The sequence below is a fragment of the Miscanthus floridulus genome, chromosome 2 (assembly GCF_019320115.1).
Source record: "Miscanthus floridulus cultivar M001 chromosome 2, ASM1932011v1, whole genome shotgun sequence".
NCBI classification, from domain to species: domain Eukaryota; kingdom Viridiplantae; phylum Streptophyta; class Magnoliopsida; order Poales; family Poaceae; genus Miscanthus; species Miscanthus floridulus.
In genome coordinates this window covers 148,165,804-148,179,993 of record NC_089581.1, presented here as the reverse complement: position 1 = coordinate 148,179,993, position 14,190 = coordinate 148,165,804, and the positions used below count along the sequence as shown (strand labels likewise).

At 42.9% G+C, this 14,190-nt stretch overlaps 2 protein-coding genes across 3 annotated transcripts; one reads left to right on the top strand and one right to left on the bottom strand.

The window, feature by feature from the left end:
- Window positions 1-5,511: 5,511 nt before the first annotated feature.
- Window positions 5,512-8,925, top strand: LOC136540039 (ATP-dependent Clp protease proteolytic subunit 5, chloroplastic-like). Of its 2 annotated transcripts, none has more exons than XM_066532023.1 (9): window positions 5,512-5,687; window positions 5,762-5,854; window positions 5,954-6,056; window positions 6,184-6,276; window positions 6,583-6,628; window positions 6,705-6,777; window positions 7,611-7,645; window positions 7,745-7,833; window positions 8,137-8,925. In XM_066532023.1, exons 1-9 carry the CDS (start codon window positions 5,587-5,589, stop codon window positions 8,332-8,334), a joined length of 831 nt encoding a protein of 276 aa, XP_066388120.1. In that variant the 5' UTR covers window positions 5,512-5,586; the 3' UTR covers window positions 8,335-8,925. The 2 variants fall into 2 exon arrangements, with proteins under 2 accessions (XP_066388120.1, XP_066388119.1); XM_066532022.1 differs by having other exon boundaries at window positions 5,954-6,077; window positions 8,137-8,915.
- A 1,300-nt stretch (window positions 8,926-10,225) lies between these two features.
- LOC136540038 (ubiquitin-conjugating enzyme E2 32-like) lies at window positions 10,226-13,218 on the bottom strand. Its single transcript, XM_066532020.1, has 5 exons — window positions 12,985-13,218; window positions 12,490-12,621; window positions 12,321-12,405; window positions 10,939-11,102; window positions 10,226-10,861 (listed from the first exon to the last, which is right to left on the bottom strand). Exons 1-5 carry the CDS (start codon window positions 13,096-13,098, stop codon window positions 10,418-10,420), a joined length of 939 nt encoding a protein of 312 aa, XP_066388117.1. The 5' UTR covers window positions 13,099-13,218; the 3' UTR covers window positions 10,226-10,417.
- Window positions 13,219-14,190: the final 972 nt, after the last annotated feature.

Genomic DNA, 14,190 nt, shown 5'->3' with positions numbered 1-14,190 from the left:
GGACCTTAAATGAAAGTTGTAGTCCATATCATGTAAAACAAACTTTGTTTTTGGACTAAGAGCTAGATCAGCTTGGAAGTAAGTCAAATCGAGGTCACAAGATCAAATTTGCTGTTGTTTTCAGCACTTTGAAATATTCTAAGTCTAGAAATTCATTGACATTGGCATTGGCGTCTCGCGTTCTCCAAATTTCGTTAAGCAACTTGACTTGATCCAAAAAAAAAGTTGGAGCATACATCGGGAAGAAGAGCGTGCAAAAGGATGGCACTCGTTGGACCTTGTCTTGACCATCGATTTTTGGAGTTTGGTAACCGCTATCAAGACACTGACACTGTCATTTTGTGGCTTAATTACCTGCTGATGAAGAGCTCTAATGACCATACAACCTTAATCAAGTTTGTAGAGCATCCAGAGTAGAACAACTTTGCTACTGGCGCCAAGGTCTGAATGTGCACGGAATATGCCGAAAACGGACTCCAAGTCGGGCTCCATCGCGCGCGCCACGTGCTCGACAGTTTGTCTTCGTGGACGCCATGCACCAGGGCGCGCTCCCACCATTGCCGCGTGGCCGCAGCTTGCCGACGCGCGTCCTACCCCAGGGCCACGCGCTGCCGCATGCCCTACTCCTCCTTAACCGAGCGCCAGAGCTGCCCCGTTCCTTCTCGCTCTCTCGCTCGCGCTCTGGCCGCACCAGAGCGGAGCCGCCATGGCCGCCGGTGGTGCTCCCGTGGCCACGGTGCGCTCGCTCTCTCTCTTTCGCCTCTGCCCTGCTGGCCACACCTTCAACCTCCCCACCTTGCGATGCCTCCCCAGCGTCTCTTCTCCGGCTTCCTCCATTGTCGTGGGCACCGCCACCGGTGTGCCCATCGCGGGTGCCGCTGTTGAGCGCGGCCATGCTGCCTCAGGCTGTCGTGGACCATGCTGTGCCACTACGTGTGTGCGCGTGGGCCTGGGCTAGCGTCTGCACCGCCGCTCGCCGCCGACGCCCCTCCCCAGCCGGTCGAATCGGCCACCGGCCGGCCTTCGCCAACGTCGTCCTCAGCTCTCTGTTCTGGAAGAAGGCGAAGGACCTCGCGCTTGAATAAGGGAAAAGGAAGGGGGTTAAGTGAATAGACAGTGACTCTGATGAATAGTGCAGTAAGGATATATTTGTCGGGTTTAATTTGTGTAAATTCCAGGGACCTCGATGCAAGATTTCAATTCCTTTTTTTTCTGGTTTTTACAGATTTGAATGCTCCACTTTGAAAATTCGTAGTAATTTGTAGACAAATCGTAAAATAATAAATGAGGACTTTTTGGAATCCTTGTGAAATTTTCTATGCAATAGATCTATAATGTGGCATGTTTTAGTTTAAATATTTTGCTGTAAAAATAGATCTATGCAGCTAGGTTCCTATTACTTTCCATGTCTTGTCTTTTTCATAACTGCAGTTTTTATGCTCAAATAGATGTGAAATTTTTGTGGAGTGCTACTAAGGTGATTGTTGTTGTCTGGTAAAAATTTCAGGAGTTTAGAATTTATAGTTTAAGAGTTATAAAAATAACAAATGCCCTGTATTGCTTTGCTTCTACTCTGAATAGTTCTGCATGTTTGAATTAATTGGCTCAGTTAAGTTATGAATCATGACTTGGTGAAAATACATGAGTTGTGGTACTTTTCTTAAGCTTTCCAAAAAGTTAAATATCATGATTTTTGGCTAAGTAGATCTTGAGTTATACTTGCTTAAATCTCTGTGGCTGTTTCTGCCCAAAACCAGAGAGGGTTTCCTTGTTCTTATTGTGGGGCCTTCTTAGTAGTAGAATTAGCTTTAGGTGTTTACAACAAAGTTGTTTAGAATTTTCTAAGATTTCTAAAAAGTCTAGAACCACATTTATTGGACATGTATAACTCCATTTATAGCTGTTTAAAGTGGCATATCAGTTTCTGTCTATGTTTTGGATAGAGGTGCAATTATTGGATTAATTGACCCTTCTAACTGTAGAATCATCTTAATATGAGAATAATAAAGTTGTAGGTAACTTCCTAGTATTTTCAAAAAGTTATGGTTCATATTTGTTGGAGGTCTAGAACTCCAGTTATGCTTCTCTAAAGTTCCTATCAGTTTTCTGTACCACTGCTGTTGGGCTGGATTTGCAGTTTTGGCTTGTGCAATCATTTTCGTGGTGTAAATGATGTTTGCTATGGTTGTAGTGAATACAAAAGTTGTAGCAAATTTCATAATCTTGCTTGTGTTCAAATTGTAAGACCATAGGCCTGATAGTTTAGGAGTTACATGACTTTTAAGTCTTCTGTCAAGTTTTGATTGTATTCGGAGCAGATCTGAAAGATGCTAGTGTTTGATTTAGTTAGGATTTGAATCACACCTAGATGATAATAAGGAAGTTGTATATAATTCATGTATCTATCTACTGTTAAAATTTGGTGTCATTTGGCCAAGTAGTTTGTGAGTTATGCCTGTTTAAAGTTGGGTGTCAGAAATGACTGCTCTCTGTCAATTGTGAACCAGTTTCTATAAATGAGTATATTTGACTTAGTTAACTTGAGAATCATGATAAGATGATTAAAGATTAATTGTAGAAAATTCCATAAGCTTTCTAGATTGTCTTATTGCATGTCTTTTGGATTAGTACAACTCCTGTTATGAGTAAAATTAGCTGCTACTGTTGCAGCCTTGACTCTGTGATTGCCGTGAATAACTTGTTTGCTTGATATGAGTTAATGTGATGATTTAGATGCTAGGCTAATTAAGATAACTTGTTAGTTGCAGGTGCCAAGCCCTTAACTGAAGATGAGCAATTGTATATTAGGTTGTCTAAACTTGGCAAGTTAAAGTAATTTGAATAGAACGTAAGTAAACTAATATGCCATGCTTGTTGTACTTGCTATCTCGATGTTTGGTTTGATGTGAATAGCTTGCTCTCTATAGTTAGTTGTGTGAGGTTAGTTAAATAGCTATTGGTGTCTATGTCTTGCATAATCTTGTGTTTGTCTTGAATGCTTATGTGATGCATCTTGTGTTACAATTCATCACATTCATACACATGCATCTTGTATCTCATTTAGGTACGCTAGATGAACCACGTGAAGGACGTGATGTTGGAGCCGAACCCGAAGGCGGTGCAAGCTAACTGAACTGACTTGTGTCGAATCCTAGGCAAACCCCGGAGCATTCTAAGTCTCCTACTTTATAAAAGCAATTCTTTCTATATATGAGTTATATATTGTTGCATTAAGTTGTAGGAGTTGATTGAAATCGTTGATGCATTTATTACTATCCTTGCCTACCTTATTACCTTTTTACCCTGTTAGGTCGGAATCGAATAACTGCTTAGCCTTGCTTAGACCGGTAGCGATCAGTGATTTCCGGTCACCTACATTTATAGGGGCTTACTGGAAGAATTTAGCTATGGAAAGAATGATATCCTGGAATTAACCATGTGTGATGGATAATTGGAGACCGGACGGAAAAAGTTGGAGGCAACCAGACAGGGTTCTGGGGTGCTATTAGTTTCCGTCTATGTCGATTAAGGACCGACCGTTGTTGGGCCTCGGGTCATGTTGAACGCATGCCTTACATTTAGCTGGCCGAATAAAGTACCTTTCGACCGCGAAGCTGGGAGATTATTCGGGCCGAGTAGATTGCCCGCAGCGCACTGTACCGAAGCAGGTGTGGTAGGACACGGGGGCGCGATGATAAGACCGAAAGGCAGTCGGTCGGCCCCCGGGTACATGTGGTTCCTGGCAAACTCGAGATTTTTCCTGGATAGTTGACTCGGTGACCAATACCTCACTTTAGCGGGTGAGTGATGTTTGTGTAAGGAATAAATTACCAGCTGGTTAATAATCGATTCGAATCGCCATCGTTCATTGGATAGTGAACACTTGACTCGAGCTACGGCATCGTAGTAATTATTATGGAACAATGATGGTTATCTGGATGGTATGGGATATGCTAAATCTAAATTGGTAACTGGATCATTATTGGTTAATCAAGTAATTGCTATAGTACAGGTGCTTACTTAGATGGATAGGTCATAATAAAGATGATGCAAAGTACTTAAAATGGTTTCTTCATGATAGCTTATGCTTTTCGCAAATAAGTCAGCTAGCCCACTAAAGAAAGCCATGCATAATCCTTGGTGTCGCTTTATTTTGGTTTAAGACGGGTAAGTCTGGCTGAGTACATTCAAGTACTCAGGGTTTATCCCACCTTATTGCAGGTGATGTTCTCGACCTGTTGATGATGGTGGCTAACCGCCGGTGGGCTCAGTGATTCTATACTTACTTCTCATCTATATGCTTTTGTCGGACGATGTCACTTATGCTAGCAATATATTTGGAACTTATATTAATGTAATCATTTGAAAGCTATGTTGTTTTCTCTAATCGGTTTTAAAACCCAAACTTGTACTATTATTTGTGAACCCAATCGTAATATTATTTTCGCTGCAACTCTGTGTATGTGATGTGTATTTGCTTAATCATGCGATCTTGGTTGTGATGTTGATTTACCGAGGTCCTTCGTGACACTCGGCGGACTACCGGGTTTGTATAAGTGAAAGTATGCGTGTGTCAACGTGTTAGCGGGGATAGCCATACTTGATCTTGTATAAATTGGGCGGTTCTGTCACACCGACGTCCTATGTGGTGGTCAACGCCAGCATGGCGTGGTCAAACCCGCTTCACGTTGGACAAAACAGCTATGCCTGCGCCCGGGTGCTAAAAGTGAACGGTTTTGACAGTTGGAGTACCAGCATTAGACAGTTTTATACTTGAGGGTCAAAATTAGACGAACCCAATAATTTAGGGGCTAAAAGTGGACTTAATCCAGCATGAGAACCACACAGAAGTAACCTAATCACTAGCTAGCCCTAAGAAATAACCTAAATTAGCTCTAGTTAATCCAAACAGAAGGGCTAATAGGTGGATTAATTTTTTAGACAAATCTTCAACCGGTTGTTAGCCAATTAGTTAGCCAACTTTGGCTAATTTGAGCTAATTTTTAGTCTAACTAGCACTTTCTCTGACCCAAATTATAAGATGTTTTGGCATTTTCAGATTCATAGTATTTGCTATGTATCTAGACATAACATATATATCTAGGTGCATAATAAAAGCTATGAACCTAGAAAAGTTAAAACGTCTTATCATTTGAAACGGAGCTAATAATTAGCCTTAGCTCATTAAAAAAAATTGGCCATTGTTTTTTTAAGGAACAACAGGCCCTTGCTAACGTTTCCTTAAAAAATGGCATGCTAATTTTTCCAAAAAAAAATGGCATGCCTGAAATGGGCCTGTTGTTCCTAAAAAAATTAGCATGCCGTTCGAGACCATTTCTTCTCTTAAGGAACAACAGGCCCATTCCAAAAAACAACAGGCCCTTGCTAATGCTTCCTCCAAGTGCGGACGAGGCCGAAAGGCCGAAACCCAAAAGCCCACGCTTTCACTTTCCCCAGTGACTCCGGGACCATTTCTTCTCTTATTTACCTAGTTACCACTCTTCTCGCCTCGCGGATAAGAGGCGAGGGCTAACAAACCAAAGCCCCCTTCCGCCCAAAACCCCACGCGAGCTCCGACTCCCGTCCATGGCGACCGCCACCGCAACCTCTTCCTCCTCGCTGACCACTCCTCTCCTCCACCCGAACCCCAATACCAACCCCGCTCCCAGATCTCTCCAACTCCTCAGGTTTCTGTCCTCTTCATTCGCCTTCCTCTTCCCGTCCTCTCTGCCGGCCCTAACTTTCCATCCGCGTCTTGCAGGAGCAGGAGGTGCGCTCGTGCCGTGACTGCCGCCGTAGCCGGAGGAGCGGTGCCTTACGGGGCTACTCTGCGGCGCGGGATTTGGTCGATCAGGTGGAATTTGTCTTGAGCCCTTCGAGCTTCGTGCCGTCTGCCTGAAATGGGCTTCGTTAGGTGCCACGGGGTTTCTGATGTTGTTTGTGCCTGTGTTAGGGATGACTTGGTGGTGCCGAGATCGCCCTACTTCCCAGTGGAGTCCGCGGCGGGGCAGGAGCGTGGGCCATCGCCCATGGTGATGGAGCGGTTCCAGAGCGTCGTCAGTCAGCTTTTCCAGCACGTACAATGGCACTGTATTTTGTACAAGTGTTTGGTCTTGTTACTAGGATGGGTTTTACTGGATTGTATTGTGAGGTTTGTGTGACTATATATTGGTCTCTGTGCAGAGGATTATCCGGTGCGGTGGCCCTGTTGAGGATGATATGGCCAACATCATTGTAGCACAGCTGCTTTACCTCGACGCTATTGATACCACTAAGGTGAAAACGAAGGGGAAAACTTTTTTCTGCTGTAATTCCCGTGTGAATAGAGCATGCTTGTGCTTTAAATGAACCTTTGTTTGTTGATGCCAGACAGTGAACCACCATTGTAGTACTAAATTTCGTATAGTGCTTCTTTAACTTTCTGTGGTGCGCAATTGGGTTATACAATTGTGACCACTGAACTTGTAGGTTTAGCCAATGTTGCCATTTCATCTAGCTAGGGACTCAACTGCATGACAATTATATATTCAAACATGGTTTCTTACGTCCATCTAGTGCTGATTCTTGTCAATTTTCCTGTAGGATATAATTATGTATGTGAATTCACCAGGAGGGTCAGTGACAGCTGGTAATAGCTCGTCTAACATAGTATGTTTGCGTTAGCTGCTTCAACTAAATACTAATGCATTTTCGTTTTCTGTTAGGAATGGCTATATTTGATACAATGAAACACATCAGGCCTGATGTATCCACTGTTTGTATCGGACTAGCTGCAAGGTACTGAACACAAATTCTGCTGAACGATCATCAATTGATTCAGTGCTTTGCATGTTACATGATCTTCATCTTCATGTTTGATTATTTCAGTCTGGGTTTATTTTCCCTATGTAGTTCATTCTGTTCTCGATGTGGGAAGCACAATCGATCCTTTGTGTTTGCAGTTGCAGTAATTGGAATGCTCAGTTCGTATTAACCTGCTTAGTCTGGGATTTGGGATCGTAGTAACTAGAATGTATGGCCTTGGTTGTGCTAGTATAGTTCTTGTTCGCAGACAACACTTGCATGACGTGAGTTATTTTAAACTACCATGGTACCATATCTTCAGTTAAGTAGATGAGTTCTCAAATTGCACAATTGTCAACTCCAGATGCAAAAGCAGCGATGTGCTTTTATTTTGCATACTTGCCCTGTGTTGAGGTTACTATTCAGCAGATTCACCTTTTGTAGCAAGCAAGCATGCTCAATTATCTGCACAGAAATGTCTAGTAATTTGATTTCCATTCTAATTTTGGTACATGTAGTTCTGCTATGAATAAAAGGTAGGAATGAAGTATGCTTTCACAAAATAAGCATTATGTATTCCTGCTTTTAGTATTTAATATTTTAGTGTAACTAGCGATAGATAATTAAATATAGAATGTTAGAGATCTAATTTGTGTTTCAGTTTTACGGTTTGTTGGTGTGACCATGTTTATTATTTATTATTGAGATTCTGTGACCATTTCTTATTATTGTTTAACTCCAAATTATGTCATGCCTCATGCAATGTTATCTTTTATTACCTGGAGATTCTTACACTCTTTCTGCTGTTTGATGTTTCCTTTTGGCAGTATGGGAGCTTTTCTACTTAGTGCTGGGACCAAAGGTAACAGTATTGATTGCTAATAAAATACTACATGTAGGTGTAGCTTACATATCCAAGCTTCGTTATAGAAGTCATAAAATTGGTGAAAATATAATGCAGGAAAGCGATACAGCTTACCAAACTCGAGGATAATGATCCATCAACCTCTTGGAGGGGCCCAAGGACAGGAGACTGATCTTGAGATTCAGGTAAACTCGCAATGTGGGACTAAGGAAAATGTCTTGCTTTTTCTAGACCAGTACAGCATCTTAACCAAAGATATTCTCAGTTCTCATTTCTTCTCAACAACGATCCTTATTTTCTAATTTTCATACTCAGCTCATCTTACGGTTGTTATATATTGCATATTGTTTTTTATCTCTATATATTGCATTGTTACAAGCCAATGAGCTCCTCAAGTTATTTACAAGCCAATGGCAACCGAGTAAGAATTACAATTGTTATTTACACCAGCAGTTGCTCATCCTCAAGTTTCTGATTATTTTCTTCAGGCTAATGAGATGCTGCACCACAAGGCTAACTTAAATGGATACCTTGCATACCACACTGGGCAGCCCCTGGATAAGATCAATGTAGATACTGACCGTGACTACTTTATGAGCGCGAAAGAAGCAAAGGAGTATGGCCTTATTGATGGAGTAATCATGAATCCCCTCAAGGCCCTTCAACCACTTCCAGCTTCCAGTTAGTCATGAAGTGTGCTAGAACTCCAAAACTTTTTTGTTTATTGTATCAATGTGTCTGTTGGAACTGAGTTTCCACTGCGGTGTTTCTATTAGCTTGGCTACATAATATTCTACATCCAGAGGCGTCAAAGATTGTAAAAAACAAGATCTACGGTTAGGATATCCATCCTTGGCGATGGACATTGGAATCAAATTAACAGTATTAAAGACAATGAAAAACAAGGCGAGATTCCGCGCTCGCCTAGGCGTGACTAGGCGCTGGGCGGAGGGGTACCGCCTCGCCTAGGGGTGTAGGCGGATGTTGGGCGGCGGAGGAGGAAGGGAGCAGCGAGCGGAGGTCACCGGTGGGGGAGGAGGAGCGGCGCGCGGCGGGCGGAGGTCGCCGGTGGGGGAGGAGGGGCAGGTGGCAGGCCCGTGCGTGTGCGGGCGGCGCGCCGACCAGAGAAGGCTGAGAGAGAGAGGTGCGGGAGAGGATCCAGTGGCGGCGGCGGCTGTGCGGCATCAGGACTGCGGGAGAGACCGAGCAGGAGAGAAAGAAGGTTGGAAACTTTGGGCTTTGGGCTGTTTTCAGAGGAGAAAGAAGGGATAAGGTGCCAGGGGACTTGGGCTTTGGGCTGTTTTCTGTTTTAAGGGCCTTTTTCTTTAGTGAAGTCCACTTATCTCCTGTTTTCTTTTTCTTTTTTTCAACATATATGTGTGTATTAGCCACCGCCTAGAAAAACGCCTAGGCGCGCTTAGGCACGCCTAGGCGCTAGGCGACGGGTCTCCGCCTAGAAACCGCCTAGCCTAGAAAAACATTGATTAAAGAGCCTGGCTACATAATATTCTACATCCAGAGGCGTCAAAGATTGTAAAAGAAACAAGATCTACGATTAGGATATCCATTCTTGGCGATGGACATTGGAATTTATTAACAGTATCCAGGCCTGTTCGTTTGATCCTAAAACCAAGGGGATTGAGTGGGATTCAAGCCCCTACAAGTCAAAATCCCCCTCTACCCTCTTCAATAAGTCCCATCTCAAGATGAAACGAACAGGGATGTCTTTCCCCGCCTATGTGCTCCATCAGTAACAGGGATGTCTTTTCGTTTGGGAAATGCGAATGGCATGTTTTATCACAGGGATGTCTTCCTTTTTTACACGACTGATGTCTTCCGTTTTAGGTCAACAGGCAACAGTGATAACTATGTTTATTAAAAGAAAAATTCCGATTGGGAATGCGAATGGCATGTTTTATCACAGGGATGTCTTCCTTTTTTACACTACCGTTGTCTTCCGATTTAGGTCAACAGGTAACTGTGATAGCTATTTTTTTAAGGCTCTATTTGGAACCGCATGAATTTCACATGAATAGTACAAGATTTTTATAGAAATCAGTTCATTTTTACAGGAAAAACACACAAAATTTGAAAGTTTACAGCGTTCCTAAGGGGCCCTAAAAGAGAAACACAGAAGAAACCAGCTAGGTTTGGAAAACCATGCTATTCACCATCTTTTTGGTCTGAGTGCCAACTCAAGTTCTGCAACACCAAGTTTCATGAAATTCTTAATCAACAAAACCCTCCAGAGGGAGATTGGGAATTGAGGATTCTGGTCTTAATGGCAGCCAAATAAAGTGCACGCTGTAGCAAACATATACATCAGATCAGATGCTTCAAAACTCAGCAATTTTCCATCAAGTGTACTACATACAGTGGGGTATTAATAGTACCGTCCCATTTTGATTTCATCTATTATCAGCCTGTTCGATTAACTGGTTCGTATTGTTGCTGATTCGTGAAGATGTATTGCTGACTGGTTTGTGTGAGAGAAAAATACTATTCTGACTGGAAATTTACAATCGTTTACGACGAGCCACAGCCAAACGAACAAGTTGTATATCTAAACAACAGCCATTTACAAATCTTACGGGTTATATAGCTTATAGCATATGCTCAGTACGAGGAACGAGTCATCTCTTACATCCAATTTATGCACAATTCCTACTCAGAACTTGCCCTGGGTACCGGCGAGGGTAAGGCTTGTCACTGACACCCTTCCCCAGACCACGCACAGAGCGGGAGCTCTCTGCACTGGGTATGCCCTACTCAGAACTTGCCCTCAATGAAACCGCCCAAGCCATTGATTTTTAAGAACTTCTTGATCACAAGTGCCATAATAGCAAGAGTCAGCCCAAATGCGGTCAAGGTCAACAGCCTGTCATGCTTCGGCTTCTGGATTGCAACAGCAGGATTCTTTAGAGACGAAGGAACTCTTGGAATGTTTTCTCTACGGCTCGCTTCAGGCACATGATGGTTGGCAACCTCAACTGCTGAGGTTTCACCAGTGTTTTCTGCAACCGGCGATTCAGATTTTGGCACAGGATGGCCACTCAACGAGCCTGACATTGACCCAGATGTGTTGTCACCTTCATCTACCTTGTCTGCATGCTCAGAAGAGTCAGGTGCAGGTAATTGGTTAGACTCCTCATTTGGCACATTTGGTAGCGCTTGGGGGACAGGAGGAGCCTTAATGAGCATTTGCTCATGGATCTGTGGTAGAAACAGTACATCGTTAAAAGATAGAGAAATGACACACATTTTGAGCCTGAGGTTCGACTAGGAATTACCTCATCAATTAGTTTCTGACGCTCTGAGGAGCCAAATTTTGGCGGCACTTCACGTGATTTTATAGCAAGTGCTCGTCTATCTTCCTTTTTGTAATCCAGCGAGCCCAATGCCCCACCAGGGTTCGTTGGCATGAACGCAATCAAGGCTACCAATGCTGTGCGGACTGCAACAAGACTTGTTTAATTTAGCACTTAAAAGTTAAAACTTCTGTTTAACACAAAATCACGAAAACAAACCATTCCACATTGGATAACCAAATGTATTCCATAATAGTCACCATCTGATGATATGCAAATACAGCACCAAGCTCATTTACGAAGAAGCATACGAAATTAATAAATATCAAATTAACTATTTCGCCTATTTCCAAATTATAGCAACTGGAACAAGAAAAAACCATTCCAACTGAAATGCAAATAAACTAAAAAAAACTGTTATCGATAAATTGTTGAGTTGAAAACCAAATGTCAAAAACATTGAGTGCTTTTAGTGAATGTACAGCATACTCCAACATGCAGTAGGGGCTGTTTGCTTGGCTCCCAGACAAAGCTGCCCGGTGCAGGCATCAACCCCAGGCATCCGATTTCAGGCGGGGCCAGGATTGTTGCCTAGCAGGGTGTGAAGCAAACAAGCCCTGTTGCCTAGCAGGGTGTGAAGCAAACAAGCCCTGTTGCCTAGCAGGGTGTGAAGCAAACAAGCCCTTAATAGTTCCCAACTAAAAGTAAACATAACATACATAGAAAGCATATGTTCCTCCTTTGGTCTGGCCAAACAGATAGATACTGCCGCAGGACAATTCCTTAAGAACCAAAGAACCATTTTCTTTTGCACCATGCTCGTATAGTGTACATAACATATGTATGTGCACTATGAAAAAAATGGTGCCAATATATGAAAGAGTATTAAATCACTGCTATGTATTGCTACAACTGAAGGGAGTTCAAAGCATGCATGAGCGAAGAAAAGCAAGACAATGGAAGACTAATATGAACTACAGTGTTGCACATATACACACCTGATGCCTCTCAAGAAACGACCTAATGGCACTGAAAACTGCCCACCAAAAAAGCATTACAAAATTCCATACTCTCAGAAGCAAACCAACCCTAGTACCCAACTACGATACTATTCATATATTCATCCTAAGAATGAAGAAACATATTTACTTTTGGCCTAGCCATAAGGCAAGTACTTGCCTGATGGAAATCCAAAGACCAAAAGAAAAAGAAATTTATTTTGCACCATGCTCGTATAGCCCACAAAACCATATAAAAATGGACGATGAATAATAATGGTGCCTTTCAACTTATTAGAGGGGTCGTTTAGCAAACCTGACAGAGCAATTCAGCAGTCATTTATAAACAAAAGAAAGGTTACTCACCACTCCATGAAGGCTGCCAGTGCTCCGGGTGGTAATTGGATATGCTCAAACAAATCTTCTTCTGAATCTCAAAGCGTCCACTTGGCTGCAGCGCATAGTGAAGTCAGCAACAGCTCACAACCACTGTAGTGAAATAACAGTGGACAATTAGAACACAGATACTACATACCGTAAGTAGCATGAAGGACGGTGGCTTGAATGGATAATCCGAGGGTAGCTGGATCCTGCCATGATAGATTCCACCCTCAAACTCGCTGTCTCTCGGGCCAAGGATAGCAAATTGCCACTCGAAGATGTCCTCCTACTCAAATGAATGTATGTTGAAGCTTATCAGTGTCAATCGAAAATTGGCATATTGAGCTTTCTTGCCAAAAATATTCCGTTCCTTCGGAGACGAAATTTAAAACATACTCCACTTGATCCGCAATCAACTACTAAACGGCAAGGTCCTACTGCTAATCGATCATATTACCAGTTGAATTAACAGATCTAGAAAAAAAGAGAGTAAGCAAACCGGTCAACAAATTATCGAGACCCTAAAACACCGAACACCACAATACGAGGAAAAACAATCAATAATCAATCGACATTCAATTAAGGCCTGGATAGGGTCAGATCGGGCAAATTTCGTTATTAAAGTGAGCGATGGGGTTGAGATTGAGACCTCGAGGGGGAGGGCCATGAAGTCGGGTGAGGGGTTGGACTGCATCTCCTTGACCTCCTGCAGGATCCGCTTCACCGCCGGGTTGCTCCGGTTGTACTTAGCCGTGGCCGCCATCACTGCCTCCTCAGGTAACCCTCTATCCTCACCGCCGCCGCCTACCGGCGCAAGGGATGGGCAGCCTTCAAATTGGGAATCGAATAGGAGAGAGAGAGAGGACGAGACACGGGAGGAAGGAGTATAGCGGAAGCGCGTTGGGGATATATATATATTAATATTAATGATGAATGGGGGCGTGGATGGGTCTCTGGCGCGTGGGGCAGGGGAGTAAGTTGGACCCACTTGTAGGTGACTTTCGGTGAGAGATGACGTGGTTGGGTTGACGTGACATGGCGCGTCCCTATTGGTTGGAGGGTCGTGGGCGAATTGGTTGCGGGCGCTGTTTGTGTCAGATTAAATCCAATTCTGCTTGTTTGTGTCAGATTAAAATCCGATTCTGGGTTGTCTCTTCGGAACTGTGTGTAGTTAAAAAACAAACAAACAAAAAACCGATTCTCGGTTCGCCTGCCGCGAGTGGCGAAAAACAGCCTGTTTTTTTGGCTGAACTGGCTTATAAATATGGCTGGTTTGGTGTGAGAGAAAAATACTATTTAAGTCGTGGATTATAAGCTAGATACGAGTGAATAAGCCGAAACGAATAGACTAAAAATTACCCGGTGGCTGAACTGTGTGTAGTTTTTTATTTACGGTGGCCGGCGATCTTTAACCGCGGGCTGCCTAAACACAATTCGATTTGCTGACCCCTATATCCAAACAGGGCTAAGGGGTTTGGCGACATTTTTTTTTCATTTTTTAATCATTACTTAATGATAGCATATTGAAAAAGTTTTTACAATGCTCTTGTGCCATATTAATTTACTAGAATCATACCCCGCGCGTTGCTACGGGAATCACGGATTAGTGAATTACGTGGTATAATGACGTGGACAACAAAATGCTTACCTATCTTGTTGACGTGGACATAACAGTTACATGTGCTAGTGGATTTTAATTGTATGTGATAGTGCATTGCCTAGCTGGACAGCTTGCATGTTGAGATAAATAGCTAGTGGGTTTTGCTTAGTGGATTTTAATTGTATGTGATAGTGCATTGCCTAGTTGGATAGTTTGCATGTTGAGATAAATAGCTAATGTGGTTTTACTTTATAA

Bases quoted from the DNA above. Each gene is read 5' to 3' on its own strand.
- LOC136540038 (XM_066532020.1), bottom strand. From the start codon at position 13,098: ATGGCGGCCACGGCTAAGTACAACCGGAGCAACCCGGCGGTGAAGCGG. The intron at 12,622-12,984 runs GTCTCAATCTCA...TCATTTGAGTAG, and splicing joins TCATGGCCCTCCCCCTCGAG to GAGGACATCTTCGAGTGGCA. The intron at 11,103-12,320 runs GTGAGTAACCTT...GTCTTGTTGCAG, and splicing joins CTGGCAGCCTTCATGGAGTG to TCCGCACAGCATTGGTAGCC.
- LOC136540039 (XM_066532022.1), top strand. From the start codon at position 5,587: ATGGCGACCGCCACCGCAACCTCTTCCTCCTCGCTGACCACTCCTCTC. The intron at 6,078-6,183 runs GTACAATGGCAC...GTCTCTGTGCAG, and splicing joins TCAGTCAGCTTTTCCAGCAC to AGGATTATCCGGTGCGGTGG. The intron at 6,277-6,582 runs GTGAAAACGAAG...ATTTTCCTGTAG, and splicing joins ACGCTATTGATACCACTAAG to GATATAATTATGTATGTGAA.